Source organism: Anser cygnoides, chromosome 9 (genome assembly GCF_040182565.1).
Source record: "Anser cygnoides isolate HZ-2024a breed goose chromosome 9, Taihu_goose_T2T_genome, whole genome shotgun sequence".
Classification (NCBI taxonomy): Eukaryota; Metazoa; Chordata; class Aves; order Anseriformes; family Anatidae; genus Anser; species Anser cygnoides.
In genome coordinates this window covers 8,276,378-8,293,389 of record NC_089881.1, presented here as the reverse complement: position 1 = coordinate 8,293,389, position 17,012 = coordinate 8,276,378, and the positions used below count along the sequence as shown (strand labels likewise).

At 36.8% G+C, this 17,012-nt stretch overlaps 1 protein-coding gene across 1 annotated transcript in view; it reads right to left on the bottom strand.

Moving 5' to 3' along the window:
* Positions 1-264: 264 nt before the first annotated feature.
* CAB39 (calcium binding protein 39) overlaps positions 265-17,012 on the bottom strand; it is a 40,980-nt gene continuing 24,232 nt past the window's right edge. The window contains exons 3-9 of the mRNA XM_067002512.1: positions 13,985-14,149; positions 10,037-10,155; positions 7,030-7,198; positions 6,214-6,273; positions 5,527-5,592; positions 4,530-4,673; positions 265-2,741 (exon numbers count right to left, since the gene is read on the bottom strand). Of these exons, the coding sequence (XP_066858613.1) occupies positions 2,553-2,741; positions 4,530-4,673; positions 5,527-5,592; positions 6,214-6,273; positions 7,030-7,198; positions 10,037-10,155; positions 13,985-14,149 (912 nt within the window). The 3' untranslated portion in view covers positions 265-2,552. The remainder of the gene's footprint in view (positions 2,742-4,529; positions 4,674-5,526; positions 5,593-6,213; positions 6,274-7,029; positions 7,199-10,036; positions 10,156-13,984; positions 14,150-17,012) is intronic.

The following is a 17,012-nucleotide window of genomic DNA, read 5'->3' as shown; positions in this document are numbered from 1 at the left end:
TTGTTCATGACTTAGAATTATTTCCCATTTAAAAGCGAGAAAGCTGAACCCTTCTAAGGCAACAAAGGTAAAAAGATTCACATCCATGAGAAACTTACGATCTTCACAAACACAGTAAAAACACACGCATTTTTCTTCAAAATTTTATTTCAATTTAAATTATGGGGCCAGCCAGATTTTTTTGGATAAGAAATGCATTTTCCTCAGGGGAAATGAAATGCTACCATGGAAGTAGAATTACAATTGTATACATCTCTTATTTAAAAAAAAAAAAAGAAGAAAAAACACACACAAAACCAAAAACCGCTCACATTTAAATAACTTGTAGTAATATCCTTAAGCCTTCAAGCGGATAAGAAACCACTTCCAGAACAATAGCTTTTTTTTGTTTTTTTAATACGAAGAGCACGTCAAATGAGCTTTAATTTAAATACAACTTCTTTTCGAAAGCCAACATTCAAATGTTTTCACATATTAAAAAAAGTTACCATAGCCATTATTTCCAAGACCTAATATAGAGTAACCTATAACCCAGTCCAAATGTTCTCACTCCTTTACAGATACAAATCTTTTAGCACTTCTACATTTTTCTAGAGAGGAAGCCTTATATGTTATGGTGAGTAACTTGGCAAATGATGTTTTCTTCCACTCAGCTGTGATAAACCCAAAAAATAAGAGACTGTCGGTACTGAACTGTATCATCACCTCATGGCCAATTTTGCCTGCCTCTGTAAGAGATCTCCACGAAGAGCAAGCTAGTTGCTTTCCAGTAGGCAAAATGAGTCTGTTTGCAAAGGACGCATTAAGGAATTTCCAAAGGCCAATTCTAACGTTAAGAGAAATTTTAAATTACTGAGTGAAAACACTTTATTTTCTGGAGCTGACTTCCCTTGTGAAGGCTTTCAAATCAGCTTAAATGTCACTTAGGAGTTTCATTTTGCTGACTGCAAAATATTTTAATTAGGAAAAGGACAGGAAGCAACAAACATTTTCTATAGCATTCTCAATCAGATTCAGCCATGCAGAATTTGAACTTTCAGACTCCAATCCATACGTTTGGTTGGTTGTGATCTTAACGTTACTATATGATGGATAAATACAACTTTAATAACATTGTTTAGCTATATTTAGTAGATTCCTTTTGTATGGTCACAGTAACAAAAACATGGTGCAAAATCAGAGTTGTTTTTTTGTTTTTATAAATACTGATAGTTTGCAGCATTAAAAAACAAAATCAACAAAACTAAATCTTTTGTTACCCTAGGACATCTATGTAATTATGTTTCTTGAAGTCAGAGGGGATTAAATCATTCGCTTTCATAACTACTGTACTGAGTTACCTACTGTAAGAAAGAAATGATGCACTGCAGGCTCCCCAGAAGTAAGAGGAATCAATATTAATTTAGCATAATCTTTGCCATTTGCAGAGCGGGTGAGCACAACACTAGTTTAATTGAATAAGGCCAATAGTATCCAGTAAGAATCTAGTATCAAGGGTTCCAGTTCTCTATTTCAGCCTACTCTAATTGATGGCACCCCATTAGATAAGTGAATACAAAGAATTTGTTGTGTTTTTTTCTTTTAATGCTGCAGTACTTAAGATCGTTAAATCAGCATTTCCATGTGATCTGAAGTATTCAATTACATATGAGCATTCATTTTGCAAAACTCAATATTAGGTAATAGTTACAGACTAATACAATAACATTCCTCTGCTGTACAAATTAAATCATATTTTAAAGAAATGAGCAGCCTAGGAGTTATATACAAAAGAAACCAGCAAGCACTGTTGAAATGAAATGCAAAATGTCACTGCTAGGTCTACTGTCTGAAATACCTTTAAAAGTAAAATTAACAAAAACCCTTAGAACATATTTCCAAGTTTACAAGTCAATTCTCAAAAAAATCAAATCATGTCAAAAAATCTATAAAGCAGTGAAAGGCATATATACATTTTCCTTATGAACTTTAAGATTTCACTCTTTTAAAAGTTGCTAAGTTTCAATATCAGTTTATCTGCAAGACAACTGTTTATCCCAATAAGCTCACATCTTAGATACATTTCCCCTTTGATTACAAATAAAGCACTGCACTTTTTTTTTTTTTAATCAAGGCATATAATCTTATACTAGGGTGCCAGGAATGCACAGGTCACATTGTGCTCATATCTCAAACAAGGTAAGTGCAAACATACAGATTTATTCAGATTTGCAAGCATGCAACCTGTTACTTAACTACATTAATACCTTCTTTCCTAAACCAAACTAGTATCTATATGTTTGCGTTCATGAACCTAGAATCTTTCTTTTCAGGACTCCTAAAACAAGCAGTGTCTTTGAATTCTGAAATGACACAAATATCAAGAAAGTCCACATTGTGCAAGAAAGCAGCAGCTATGTTTTTCAACTTGGACTAAAAAAGAAAAACAAAAACCGTTCACTGAACAGCAGATTAGCAGTAATGTTCCTCATGAATCGATAAGAGTGCCTGATGCTGAATATCTAACAGCAAATGCTGAACTTGGGTTTAATATTATAGGGGTTTACTGGAGATTAAGCTTCTTGCTGTGCTGGTCTCTTCAAATCCCTGATCTGTTTAACTAAATAGGTCTTCTCGTCATTAAATTGTTCATCCTCGGTCCTGTCATTCTGAAACTTGCTGAGGAACTCAATAAGTTTGGTCTGGTTCTTTAGAAGGATGTCTAATATAGGCTGTGTCTTGTTAGGATTGGCTACAAACACCTGCAAGAAAACAAATGGCATTTAGTGTAATAGTAGGAAACAGGAGTTTAAGTTAAAAAAACAAACCTACTCAATACCCCAAAACGTATACAGGAAACATAATGGAGTAAATCAAAGTTTTAAAATAAAACTACCCCGCCCCCCCCCCTTTTTTTTATTTTAATTAGAACAGAAATCAAACATCAGTACTGAGGTAAACTCAGTTTGTAGAAGTTGATTAGCCACAATACCCTCTGCAGAATCCACTGAAAAATCCCACAGTTAAATTCTGTAGCAAGTAGATCATCCTATATTGTATACGGTATCAGATGGGTATATTAAAGTTCACTGAAAACTTTTATACCTCAAGCTGTAACTCCAAGCCCTTAGTTATTTGCTTGTCTGCTGCAAAGTTAAAATGTATCTGTTTTAATATGCAGACTACATTTAGGCTTTGAAATTTAGCTGGCTTGGTTAAAACACTGCTATCCTTCACAGCATCATGCAGCACGATGAAAACGCTTCTGAACTCCAATATGCTTCATGCTTTCACATAAAATCATGGATTCCTCCTTATCCTACTGTACTTCATCTTTCTTAATTCCAAAATTTTCTAAGAGATCATCCTGACAAACCATATAAAAGTTCTTAAGTGCTTTCCAAACAATTTTTTTTAAAGACCATAGAATGGTTTGGGTTGGAAGGGACCTCAAAGAGTCCCTGGCTCCAATCCCCCTGCCCTGGGCAGGGACACCTCCCACCAGCCCCATCCAGCCTGGCCTTGGGCACTGCCAGGGATGGGGCAGCCACAGCTCCTCTGGGCAGGCTGGACCAGGGCCTCACCACCCTCTGAGTGAAGAATTTCCTCCCACCATCTAATCTAAACCTAGCCTATTTCACTTTAACACCATTACGCCTTGTCCTACCACTGCACTCCCTGACAGAGTCCCTCCCCAGCTTTCCTGCAGTCCCCTTTAGGCACCGGCAGGCCGCTGTAAGGTCTCCCGGGAGCCTGCTCTTCTCCAGGCTCAACAACCCCAACTCCCTCAGCCTGGCTCCATCGGAGAGGTGCCCCAGCCCTCTGATCATCCTCTCAGCCTCCTCCGGAGGCACTCCAACAGGTCCATGTCTTCCTTATGCTGGGGGCCCCAGAGCTGAACGCAGCACAGCGGGTGGGGCCCCACAAGAGCAGAGCAGAGGGGACAATCCCCTCCCTCACCCTGCTGGCTGCGCTGCTGTTGGTGTAGCCCAGGGTACGGGTGGCTTTCTGGGCCACAAGCACACATTGCTGGCTCGTGTCGAGCTTCTCATCCACCAGCACCCCCAGGTCCTTCTCACAGGGCTGCTCTCCACCCATTCTCTGCCCAGCCCGTGTTTGTGCTTGGGGTTGCCCTGACCTAGGGCCTTGTTGACCCCCATGAGGTTTCACAGAGGCTCACCCCTCAGGCCTGCCCAGGTCCCTCTGGGTGGCATCCCTTCCCTTCAGCGTGTCAGCCCCACCACGCAGCTAGGTGTCATCAGCAAATTTGCTGAAGGTGCACTCAATCCCCCTGTCCATGCCACCAACAAAGACATTAAACAGCACTGGTCCCACCTGAGGAATGTCACTCATCACTGGATACAAAGATAGCTATTTGTAAAGATGGATCATAATAGCAAACAGTAGTTCTTTCTTATTTAACCACTTAGCAGATATTCAGATAAGCTTCATTTAGACTCAGCTACGTAGTTTACTCAACTAAACTCCTGTTTGGTTTTGTTTTGGTGTTTTGTTTTTTTTTTTGTGCATGTGTTTGTTTCTAAACTTACCTTAAACACATGAAAGGCCTCAAACTGAATGTTACGACTCTTGTCTCGTAGAAGGTTCATCATTAGTTTGAGATTTTCAGGTTTACTGATGTATTTCGTCATAATTGTGAAGTTGTGTCTATCCAGTAATAATTCACCAAGAAGCTAGAAGTGGAAAACAAGGTGAAATAAGTGATAAGAGACAACTTATAACCGCTTTTAAACATGCTGGATAATCGACATCAGTCTGTAAAAGCAGAAAAAGTCAAACTAAAACATCCTTTTTTTCAACATGCAACTGAAAAATACCCTTTTATTCCCCTTTTGTTATGAACTGGGATTGAAACTAAAAGTCTTTTTCATTTTTTTTTCCCACAACTTCATTATTTTTTCTATTTACATGAAACTTATACATCACCTGCAAGAATTTGGTAAGGAAAGGGAGTTAGTATTTCAAATGAGAAATATCTGCACTTCTTTTGCCACCTACTTTGTCCAGAAGAGATGAAAAAAAAAAAAAAAAAGAGCAGAAACTTCAGTAGATTTTATACACATATTTCCCCTACCTGCTTAGCTCTCAAAAGTACACAGAACCTCTTGCTGTGGGGAGCACTGTTGCAGGAGTAGTAAGATTCCTCACAAGTACCACCCTTGCTACAAGTTACCTTATATTTATGTTCAATATTTCTGATTAACTTGAATTGCTGTAGTCACATTATGTGAGTCTCTTTATTAAATAATATGTTGATATTTGTTTAAGGAAATTAAATGATAAATAAACTCCTGCAGATAGCCATTTCTGCATAGGGAGAGAAATGACTTGGTGTGTACTGGGTGTCAAATAATGGCAGGACTGGACTAAAAGAAATTAAACGATCTCGAGAATTAAAACATAGGAAAAAAATTAAAAAACACATTATCCGAGGCAGTAATTTAAGTAATTTAAATTAGTCAACCCACCTTGAAATTGAAGACATTCTCTAATTTTGCATCTAAGAAGAAGAAAAAATTGCTTTACCTTAAGTGACTGTCTCTTTGTCACGTAATTTTCCGAATGAAGTAACTTCTCGTATTCACTGAAGAACTAAACGCAGAATAAAGAGAATGGTTAAAACCTTTCCAAGAGCCACAAGTGCTTTTCTTCCAAATTATTATAAAAAAATGGAGATGGAAATCCGTAAACAAAAATGTAAACAAAAACTGAAATCTCAGTAGTTTCCTGTAAGTCAGTGCTGCTTAAAATTTGTATATTCTTTAAAAATATAAGTATTTACACTTTCAGTAGGGTTTAATGTTTAGACTGCAATGTATTGAAAGCATTTCTTGTTATTTCTTGAACTATAGTAGTTCTTGTCACTGAACACTATTCATTAATTTCAGAAGTCCCCAGATATCTTGTACTCTTGGTCTGTTATGCATTAACACAGACAAATGATAAAGACTAGGAAAGGGTTCCCTCTAGTGGAAAAAACACATTTTCACAGAATTAGATTTTTGCCTTAGCCTCTTGTTTTTACACTTCTTACATTCAACTGTAAGATCTTAACGTAAATTGTACTGCTTTGACAGAAATTACTTTAGGTTCATTTGGTTTAATATTGTATATAAATTTCCAAAAAGGAATCTAAACAAGGTAAGAAAATACTGTTTTATTCAAAGATACACAGCACTAGAAAATTCTGAACAATGAAATGTATTTGCTCACCCTATCATAATGTTGTTCCAAAAATTCTGCACTTAGCAACTTGTGTCTTGTAAGCAAATCCTGTAAAAGAGCAAAAACAATGCTTTCTGTAAAATATTTATATGGTACATACATATTCTGAATAAACTGGGAGTGCACATAAGACATCCAACAGACAATGTTGCTTTTTTTTTAAACAAAGGAAAAACTTAGGATATGAATGTAGTTACTTGTACACAGGACTTGCTAAGGACCTTCTGATGAATTAGGAAAAGTCTGCTACATGTTAATTCACACACATCTGTGGAATTATCATTTAAGAATGGCAGTAATGGATCAAGGGTATGCTCTGCACAGAACTATACACAGTCGAGGCTGAGACCCACTGTTCAACACTGATAATTATTATGCTTGTAGTCATGTAACTGTTTTTTTGTTGTGGGTTGGGTTTTTTTGGTTACGACAACAAAAAATACCTCCAGAAGTAGCATCAAATATACTCAATAAACAAACACAATGCAATGAAAAGGAGTTCACTCACTTGAATAGCTGGAGAGACAGATTTAAAATTCCCTGGCATGAAACTGTACATGTATTAAGAGAATACACGGTAGTTTAAATCTTGCTTTCTAGAATTGTTATTGGGAACAGAGTATGCATGTTTAAAGGAACATCTTGCATTGTGAGAAATAAGGAAGAACAATGTTCAGCTTACCATTTGCATCACCAATATTTTTCTCCTCTCTCTAACCCTTTTTGCTCAAGAGTGTAACACACAACATCTGAGTTCACATAGTGAAAACTACAGAAATAACTTAAATATGGGGTGTAATTTACCTTGAATGTGGCAAATGCATCTGAAGCAATGTCAAATGTCGACATTTCCACATATCTGAAGAAATCATAGAATTGTTCTGACCACAAGATTATTTTAGCAAGTGGTTCATGTCTGATGCATTCTCTAAGCATTATCCCACAATTTAGAGCAATTTCTGGAGATTCGTACCTGTTTAAAAACAAAAGCCACAGATTCTTTATAAATACTTTCAGAAGTTACCATTGCAATGCTACACTAATTACAATTTTCAGTTCTATTATATAAAGAAGAATTCAAAGAATGAGGTACTCATTTCTGTATTAAATTTCACCTTCTAATACTTCTCTGAAATATCACTGAAATCACTGCTAATTTATTGCCAAATTATTGCCAATATACGTTCATAAAATGAGAAACAAGATTAAATAAAACTATTTTCTTCGTACTCAAAATCAGTTTTCTTTCTACATATTGGTACAATTGCAGACATCTGGAAAAGCAGCAAATGATCTGTCTTGAAAGCTATTTGCTTACAGCTGACAATAATTTACATAAAACTACCCTTAATATGAGTTTTGAAGCTAAATGGTTAATAATACTGGACATTAATTCATGACCACTCTTTCATTAAACCATTTTTAGCATCACTGTCTGCTCCATACACCACGGGCTTCCAGCTTGACACGTTGTCAGCAGCGCCCTCTAATTTTAAGGATTATACTCTCTGTGCCCGAGTCTGTATTGCCTCAAGCACAGTATCTGCAGCTTCCTACAGGAGACCTTCTGGAACATGACCATCACTGATTTGATGAAAGTGATGAAGCCGTCAGGGACGGCTTCATTTAGAAATTGTCACTACACTTTCTTGGCAGGCTTTCCTGCTCAAATACTAGTGTGTTCTCTCAGACGATTTTAGCATATGCCAACAGCAGCTGCCAAAATCTCACAACAGTGTCTCTAAGACATATTTGACAGAAATACACCTCTGTACTTTCTGCCACCTCGAGTTCCCAAGCACACTAATAGTAGGAAACAGGATGAATAAGAGTCTGTCTTTCTGACCCCAAAACTAATCTCAGCATGTTGCAACATAGGCTATCCCAATCCACAGACAAGTTGTGTCTCTTGTTACCTACCTGCTTCTGAAGCCAAGTCCCTTATACACCTTCCACCTAAAAAGGCCTTGGACCTAATGCATCTGAAGCCAATTTAAATTCACCAGCGTAACTCCGGAGCAAAGCATTATTGTGTGTACTAAGCACTAACTAAATTATCATACAAAAACATTTGCTTATGAATAAATTTTCACATTAAATGCTGCAATACTCTCCTATTTAACTTGTCACGAAGTCTTGGAATCTACTGGACTTTTTGTAATTTACCACATAGTTTAAATTAGCATAAATTGACTCAGACAGATACCAGATGTAACACTTAAGTCATTAAAGCTAATTAAATGCCCATTTCAAACATCCTGACTTATGAATATGTTTCAACAATCCCTGTCAGAATAAAGCTCTCTGAAGAGTGACAACACAGACTAAGAATTAGGACAACTGTGTCGCAATCCTCATTCAGTCACACATTAATAAGAGCATGCTGAGAAAGTAGTTCCATCTCTCTGCATCTCAAATTCGTCTTCTTGTAAATTGTTTTGAGGAAGTACTGAATCAATATCCTCTTTCATATTATGCCACAATTAATAATTGTTTTGCCCTTATAAGATTTAAATCTTCCTTCTCAGAATCATGGCTGCAACACAGGAAAAAAAATATCAAAGCACCTCTGGCAGACTGTACGTCTTACAACAAGAAAATAAACTAGCCCAATACACTGTGTATTTGGCAGGTTTCACTCTGAACTCGGTCAGCATCTATATTTACTGCTATGAACTAGGAGGAGGAAGAAGGAAGAACAAAATAACACTCCCTGTTCAAATGTTAAAAATATATTTGATTATCCTCATATCTCAATGTAAGATAGGCAAATATCTCACTGAAAAGTATGTCCCTTTCCTTCATCTTCTAGCTACCCCAGTAAGTGGATTGAGTACTAGTCAACTGCGGTCCATGGAAGCTTACTGAAGTAAGCTTACCCAGAAGTTTTAATATAAATTATATAATTAATACTTGAAATGGCTACACTTCAAGAATAGCTTATTAATATTGATGAACTTTTCTATCCCAGAATTATATATTGGAGTTGCAACTTTCAGAACTTTCCTAGTTAATGGTAATAGAGACGTCAACAATTCTTTTTACATGTAGCACATTCTCAATGTTTTTAAATCTTATTTTAACAAGAAAATGCTAACAACATATTTCTACTTTCAGGTTTGAGATCCACAGCTCTACACGTGCAACAATGTGTTCAGTATGACATGATTCTCCAACACTAAGAACCAGAAGTAATATCATAGAATGGCTTGGGTTGGAAGGGACCTTAAAGATCACCTAGCTCCAACCCTAATACAAGAATGGAGGAAGAAAGAGCAGGCTAACATGCATGTGCTCTGAGTCATTCTGTTAGGCTGAGTTTGAGCTGGTGCATTTATGTGACTACAGGAATATGAATCACTATGAATAAAATGTCTAAGACAAACTAATACCATGGGATAGGACAGCAAACTGGAAAGGACAGTGGTTAAAGGAAAAAAAAAAAAAACACAGCCTTTACTACTGGATAAATGAGTAAGTTCAGAAGGAAATAATTTCAACTGGATCAAACAGTATACCAAACAGAAAATGTCTGCAGTATCCTAGTAATAATATTTTAGGTTACTAACAGTTCTCAATTTTCAGTCGCATTTCATGCAAAACTTTATTTCTGGTGTTTATTACCCAAATATTCTTTTACTTAGGGGATTTATAGGCCCTTAGGAAAAAAAGGGGGAGGGGGGAACAATCATACTGCAAAGGAAGAAAAAGTATTTCAAAACTCAGCGCTTCTCCATGAATTTGAATTTACAAACTTCTTACTTCATTAAAAAGTGTATTTATCACGCTTACTTGATCACAGCATACATACCCTTTTAACAGCATGAACAATATATTCTGTTGAGTGCAGATGTATTCAACTGTGGGAGTTCTTGTACCAATTTGCCTTCTGAGGATGTTGTTGAAAATTTGAGCAACATCTTTTTTGCCCTGTCAAAAACATTAGTAGTTAAACACATAATATTCAAGTCCACTGTTCAAGGAAGAATTAAACGTTACCATTATCTCATACATTCACACCATAGTGAGTTCTGCAGTTCAGTCAGCCTCTGTACTCTGATCTTAATCAGATCACATACATAGTCTGTTTCTTTATACCCATTTCAAATATGCCAGAACATTCTAAACAGTATCAGCCAGATGTTTCAGCCAGATCACAGGTTATTTATGTTAAGAAATAAAGCCAGTTTATATTTTATGTGACACCTCTGTGTAGCTTCAGTCTCCTGGACTTGCTTTATTCTTGTTTTTTTGCCAATAACATACCAGTTTTTAACTGTGCTTCTGCCTGTAAGTGTGTTTCTTCAATATTCCATTATCCTCTTCCTTTCTCTAGGAACATTTAATTCCACCATTAGCTGTCTGTAGAGCACTTCTGACTGCAGTGTTAACATTCAACTTAAAATTGGAACTTATGGAAGTAAAATAAATAAAACTACAAAGAGTACTCACCCACTGACCTAAAATGCAAGTCTCACATTTTTCAACAGACAAAGAAGAATAAATAAGAACAAGATGCTTGAATTCAGCACAGATTATACACACAAAAATGCACAATGATAACACCAGGCAACATCAAAGTGGCTGGGAATGTTCTCTGTGGAATAGATATACACCTCTTATTTATTTCTTCTAGGACATTTCAGACCACAGCTAAAGATGCCAAATTGGTATGGGCAAAAAGCTGATTGTAAATATAAGCACTTCTCACCATCATTCACATGCATCATTTAAAAGCCAAATTTCTGCAATTAACTTTCCATTTCAGACTGCCGTAAATACAACTTCACGACTACGTGTTATCAGATGTAATTCAAAAAACTCCAAGCAAACTTGTACTAAGACTGGGCTTGCTAAGAAAGGCCTTTTAAGCCATTCCACGTGAAGGCTTCCTGAATGTTATACACACACCACACATAGATCATTTTTCTTGATGAACTCTACCTGGTACTATAAATTCCCAGGGTAACCTTTTCTAGCTTTGGAGTAAAATTCAGAGTGCATTTAATTAGCAAGTATTTAAAAAACAGCAGCAATTTTTCAAAACTACTTCAGTTTTCCAATCACCATAAAGAAGATTGCATAAGAAAAAAAAATCGAATGTTTATAAAAATGTAGGAGGATTGTAGTTTTACAAATGGCATGTTTGTGAATTACCACAGACAGTTTGAGGCACTGTTGTTTCCAGGATATAAGAGTTTGTTTGTAAATGCTTGTTTTCTTGATTACAATTCCACTGAAAGCCAGCCTAAAGCAACACCAAAACTCTTTGTTCTGAAATGAGTAGAGCAGTGTTTCCAGAAACTGCTTTACTCCAACTCCACATAATATAGTCATCGACTCTCATTCACTAACATTGCCAATTTTGCTCTAGATCTCACATTTTGCTTTGGATTCACCAGCCAGAACAACATTTTCTTATTCTCCACAGAAGTGAACTGCTAGTGGCACGCAGTAATACCAAGTCAAGTTATTGTTAAAAGCACTGCTAAGTGACCTCATGGTCTAACACGAGCAAACAGGCACCGAACCTTGTGCCAATAGTCACGACCACGAGAGGTGAGAGTGAAACTGTGCTAGCATTGTCTTCCCGGCAGAAGGATCCAGGCCCCCTTATGCAAAAGGCGTTTTTGTGTCTTTTTTTGTGTGTGTTTTTTGTTTTTCCCTTCATTTAAAGAAGAGCAAGAACAGAAAATACAGTTCCAGAAGGGATGCCGTCTCTCTTACAAACACACAAGTCGGCAGGGAGATAAGAGGGAAGTTAGTAACACTGGTAAGTAGATGGTTTTGTTGGCTACAGATATAATTTTTACCAGGCCTTTCCACCCAAAGTTTCAGATAGTCAGGCAGTTTCCTATGCACAAGATTAAAACATTAAGTTTGTTGCGAAGGTTGAAGCGTCTGAGTAAACAGTCCCTGTCTATAACCTCAGCATCCACCACAGAAATCCTCTTCAAGAAGAGCAAAGTTTTTGACAAAAAAAAAGGTGACATTTACTTCATCTCTGAATGGTCTCAAGCTTTAGTGGGGGTGCCAGAAGGAATAAATGCTAAACTCAATCTTCAAGTTTAAAAACCAACAGGAAATCAAGTTTGTATCTCTCTCAGTAACAGAAAAAACATTTCAAATGTAGTAAGCCCCAAATCATAGAGATATGGGATATAAAAGCCAAAATCTGAATCTAGTGCAGGTTTGGAGCTCAGGTGTGTTGACTTTAACTCTAGGTAAAACAATAGCTGGACAGCCTGCCAGATCCCATCCTTAAAAAGCAGACGTGGTCCAGCCTAGAAACCAACGTGAATGACTTGTTCTCTCTCAAGGGGGAATGGTTATATCCTCATGTTACAAAACAGCAGAAAAATCTAAAAGCAGGAAACTACTTGCAGTCCTTTCCAGTCCCTTTAGAATAAAATGAATAGTTCTTTTTAATGAGAGCAAGCCTGTACAAATTGTTATCATTCTTCATTACCAGAAGATAATGAAGGTTTCCTTCTCTAATAACTGACCCGAGTAAACACCAAACTGATAAGAATCTAGAGGTCAGCAAAATCCAGATGACGTTTCATCATTTCCTTTCTTCGTCAATTAAAGGCCATCATATTTCAGCATTCACTCTCAACTTTCCCAGGTCTCCTTGCTTATTTAATAACCTGAATGTTTTATGTTTGGTGTAAACATTTGTGTGGGTAGGAAAAGAAATACCACCACGTTACAATTAAACACGCATCAGAGGGAGTTATGCAAGGGGCGGAGGGGAGAGAAGAAAGAACAGGGAGGAAAGCTATTATTTTTGGAACATCATACTACAATAGGACTTTTGCGAAGTCTGTTCCCATCATGAACAACTTGGTTATGAACAATACCATCTTTAAGCAACCTTAAGTGGTATGGCCTTTATGGTCAAGGCTGTGGGGTGAGATACACGGGTTTTGGCTCCTTTCCTGCACAACCACACACTTCTTGTGGGACCTCAGGGAAAACAGGAAAATCCAATTGTATTGCAATTTCTTATAACTAAATAGGGTGATTTTTCACCATGGCAGTGGGAAACTAGATTATTCTATGTGATGTGGTGACATATGGTAGAGGTTTGAATGGAGATATATTTGAATAAAGGTAAGCACTGCTATTTTGAAGTAGTCAATAAAATCTTGTGTTTGTTTATATATATATATAAGCAGAATATATAACATATTCTGCTTATAAATATATAAACAGAAAAAGAGGAAAACAGAAAAGGTTGCATCATCATTTCTAAAGAGAGAGAAATACTGAAGACTTAATAAGAGGAACAGCTTTACCTTACACATTTTGAATTCTTCCTAAATGTTATAATAATTTTCCTTTGAAAGTAATTTTATTTAATAAGATGAGAATACAGAGGTGGCTTATAGTATTACAGCTTGTGTTCACTGTAATATTAGTGATATTATTAGTAATATTATTAGAGATTAATCCTTTTGTCTACACAACGATTAAGGATTATTCTATAATTTTAACAGAACTGTATCATAGCGATTAGAGGTTTATCTACTTCAATTTGGGCAGCTTAGGTGCCTAAATTCAGTGATTTCATATTCAGTATTTGCTTAATTTTCTAGATAGTTTGGAATACTGAGTTCTCTTTCTAATGATTTGGCCCCAGCCAGAAAATAGAAGCTGTAGATCGAAAGATGTTCTAACCAGTTAAAGAGACAGGAATTCAGATGTATTTATTTTAAAATATACAATATATGAAATATCAAACTTCTCTTCTTACCTCAAAATCAATTAGCTGCAAGTCAGCTACTAGGGTACTAAGGAGACCACTGTTGTACAGCTCCTGAGCAAGCTGTGCCACAGCTTCTGTCTGTGGTTCTTTTTCATTTGTGCCATACAAGATTTCTTTCATGGCAACAAGGTTTTTTGAAACCTCCTCAGTGGCCTAAAGAAAATGGGGAAAAAAATACCGTTAGAGCACAGATAATGTCATTTTTCTTTGTAACTTCACACACTATTCTTATCAACTGCAAACCTCCATTAGGGAGGAAAAAAAAAAAAATCAGGAAATGACAACCTGTTAAGAAAACAATAGATGATCTTTCTGCAAACAAGACTGTTATACGTTATTAAAAAAGAAAAAAAAAGGAAGGGGCAGAGGCAAGACACAAACAATTTAGTTGACAAGTTATCAACAGTAACATCTCTTCTTTTTTAGTGCCTCTGAACTTCCCATTCAAAAATCCCCTAAAGAATAGTGACGGTGTGAAAAGAACCGGACAAAATTTCCATACAGTAAAACAAAGATCACAGGATCACACTGGAAAACATGACAGAGATACGTGCCTGTCTAGTGAAGTGCCCAAAGAGACCAAATGTACTCCTACAGATTTTGCATTTCGTTTTCTGGCAAATACCAGACTCCCATTGCAGTCACTATGGATGTTTTTTCCCTTACCAAAGGAAAACCTTGAAGAGAACCTCACCTAAGCTCCAGGTTATCTCAGTATGGAAAAAAAAAATGGCAAAGCCACAAAAAGTGGGTCCTTCAAAAGAAAACATCAATACAGGGGACAATAGAAATGTAAGATGCTTGCAGTCAGGTCCGACTATTCGTTTTCGAAAGCCAGTGCAAGGAATTCCTAAGCTGCTGTGTAGGCCTAGGGCAATGTTTAGAAGTGGAAGCGGAGTTCTCATAAGTAAAACTGAACAAAATCAGCAAGAACACTTCTCAACACCTATTTCTAAATCTTAAAGCACAGTTATCTTGGAGGGGAGAGGGAAGAACTACTATGTTTTCATAGCTTGGGGATAAAACACTGAAAATGATCACCCTAAATATCTGGTTTAGCTATATTACATTAGCCTTTCACGTGCTTAAAAAGTATGAACAGTTTTTAAGTGCACTGATGTTTAGTCATTAGATGAACCTGCCTACAAGGTATGTAAAGTATTTATTTGGTAGTACATGGAAAATTAATGAAGAGAAAGAATGACACCTTTCTGGATATTGCCTGTCTTACAAGGGATATGCAGAAAGATTTCATTTGTGGACTATATCTAGAGAGGTTTAAGATCAGCATGACCCATGCACTATTAAAGACGAAGCCATTCCAGCTTTGCTAGGTATGCAAGTATGGATTCTATGACCTTTACGGAGACTCCGTATCATTTTTAGCTCCTCCACAACTTTCCACTCCCCACTGCCTCCGTTTTCTCACTAATTCCGGTTCCTATTCCCAGTTGTCTCCTCCTTTAATAAAATTCCAAGGGATTTTCTGCACACTGTCAGTAAGACAGCAAGAAGCAGGTGTTCAATGCACCTGCTTAGACATCTTCTAAAGATGTAAAACGAGAAAGCCAGCTCACCATATTACAATGGTATTATGGCACACAACTGCTCTATTTCTTTGACATTCAGAAGAAATACACTTTTACTAAGAAAAGAACGGGAACGCCTGTCAAATCTGGAGCTACAGAGAGATGTTCTTGAAGCACACCAAGAAAAGGGGAAGAAATGATAAAGACTTCTACTGTAGTTTGTCCCTGCACATTAATTTAGAAAGCAAGATGAAGGAGGAAGAAATGCTGAGGTTTGAGGAGTTATCTATTTTAAGCAAGACAGTGGCAACACGGAGGACACACCTGCAGTTAAGAATGCCAGTGAAGAATTCTTCATACTGAGAATCCAGAAAACAGAGCACCCTCCCCAAACTTTAATGATCAGACGTAAAAGTTCTCCTTCAGCATCACTCCTAGACACTGTCAGCAACTGAAATACTTACAAACCAACAGGAAAAAATATACAGTGAATGCTTTTTCAAAAGAAGCCTTCTGCCCTAACATGAACATACAACTCAGTAGCTGCAAGAAGAGACACCAGGACTTGAATTTGTTTTCTCATTGTCTTCACAACTGTCAAGACCATCTGCAGGTGCTTCACTTGATCTTGCAATGACACGCTGCTTTAGTGGTAATTAATGGTAAGAGACACAAAATTACAGAACAGCTTGGGTTGGAAGGCACCTCAGGAGGCCATCAGTGTCCAGCCTCCTGCTTGAGGCACGACCAACCTCAAAGTCCTATCATCCTGATCAACTTGACTCATGTTCAGCCATGTTCCGAACAGCTCCATGGGTGGTCACTCCATGACCACTCTGGGCAACCTCTGCCAATATTTGATCATTTTCATCATGAAAACATAAAGCAGACTTGCTTGTATCATCTCAACTTAGGCCAAACTATAATTTTTGGATACACACAAATATAGAAATATGAGGTTTTCTGAAAGTATTTTATTAATAACCAAGGTCTTTTGGTGCACAATATATCCGTAGATGATATTTCTATATTCTCTCCTCTTCTACTCTAAAACTCAACATCAAAAGGACTAGAAAAACTCTTACAAGCTTTTTCTAGAATCTCTCTCTACTCTCCTCTATTCCATGAGCTCTCTAATGTATTACAGACACACAACATGCAGAGCTATTTTTACCATTTAAGATGCAGAATGGAATTTAGATAGCTACACCTGAAAATATAATGCTACATTAAATATCAAGTCAAGAGGTAAGTAAAAAAATGGTTAAAAATTCAAGACAGAAAAGGAAAGGCTAACTAGCATTACTTGTAAGATTTCCTAAGATACACAGATCTAATCAGACATGGCATATATTATATTTTTAATATATAAGCAGAATATGTTATATACATACAGGATGCATATGTGTATTATATAGATCTTGATACTGAGAAAGAACAACTTTTCAGTTTTAGAAAGAAATTCTGTGACAAGTCACATTTAAAAT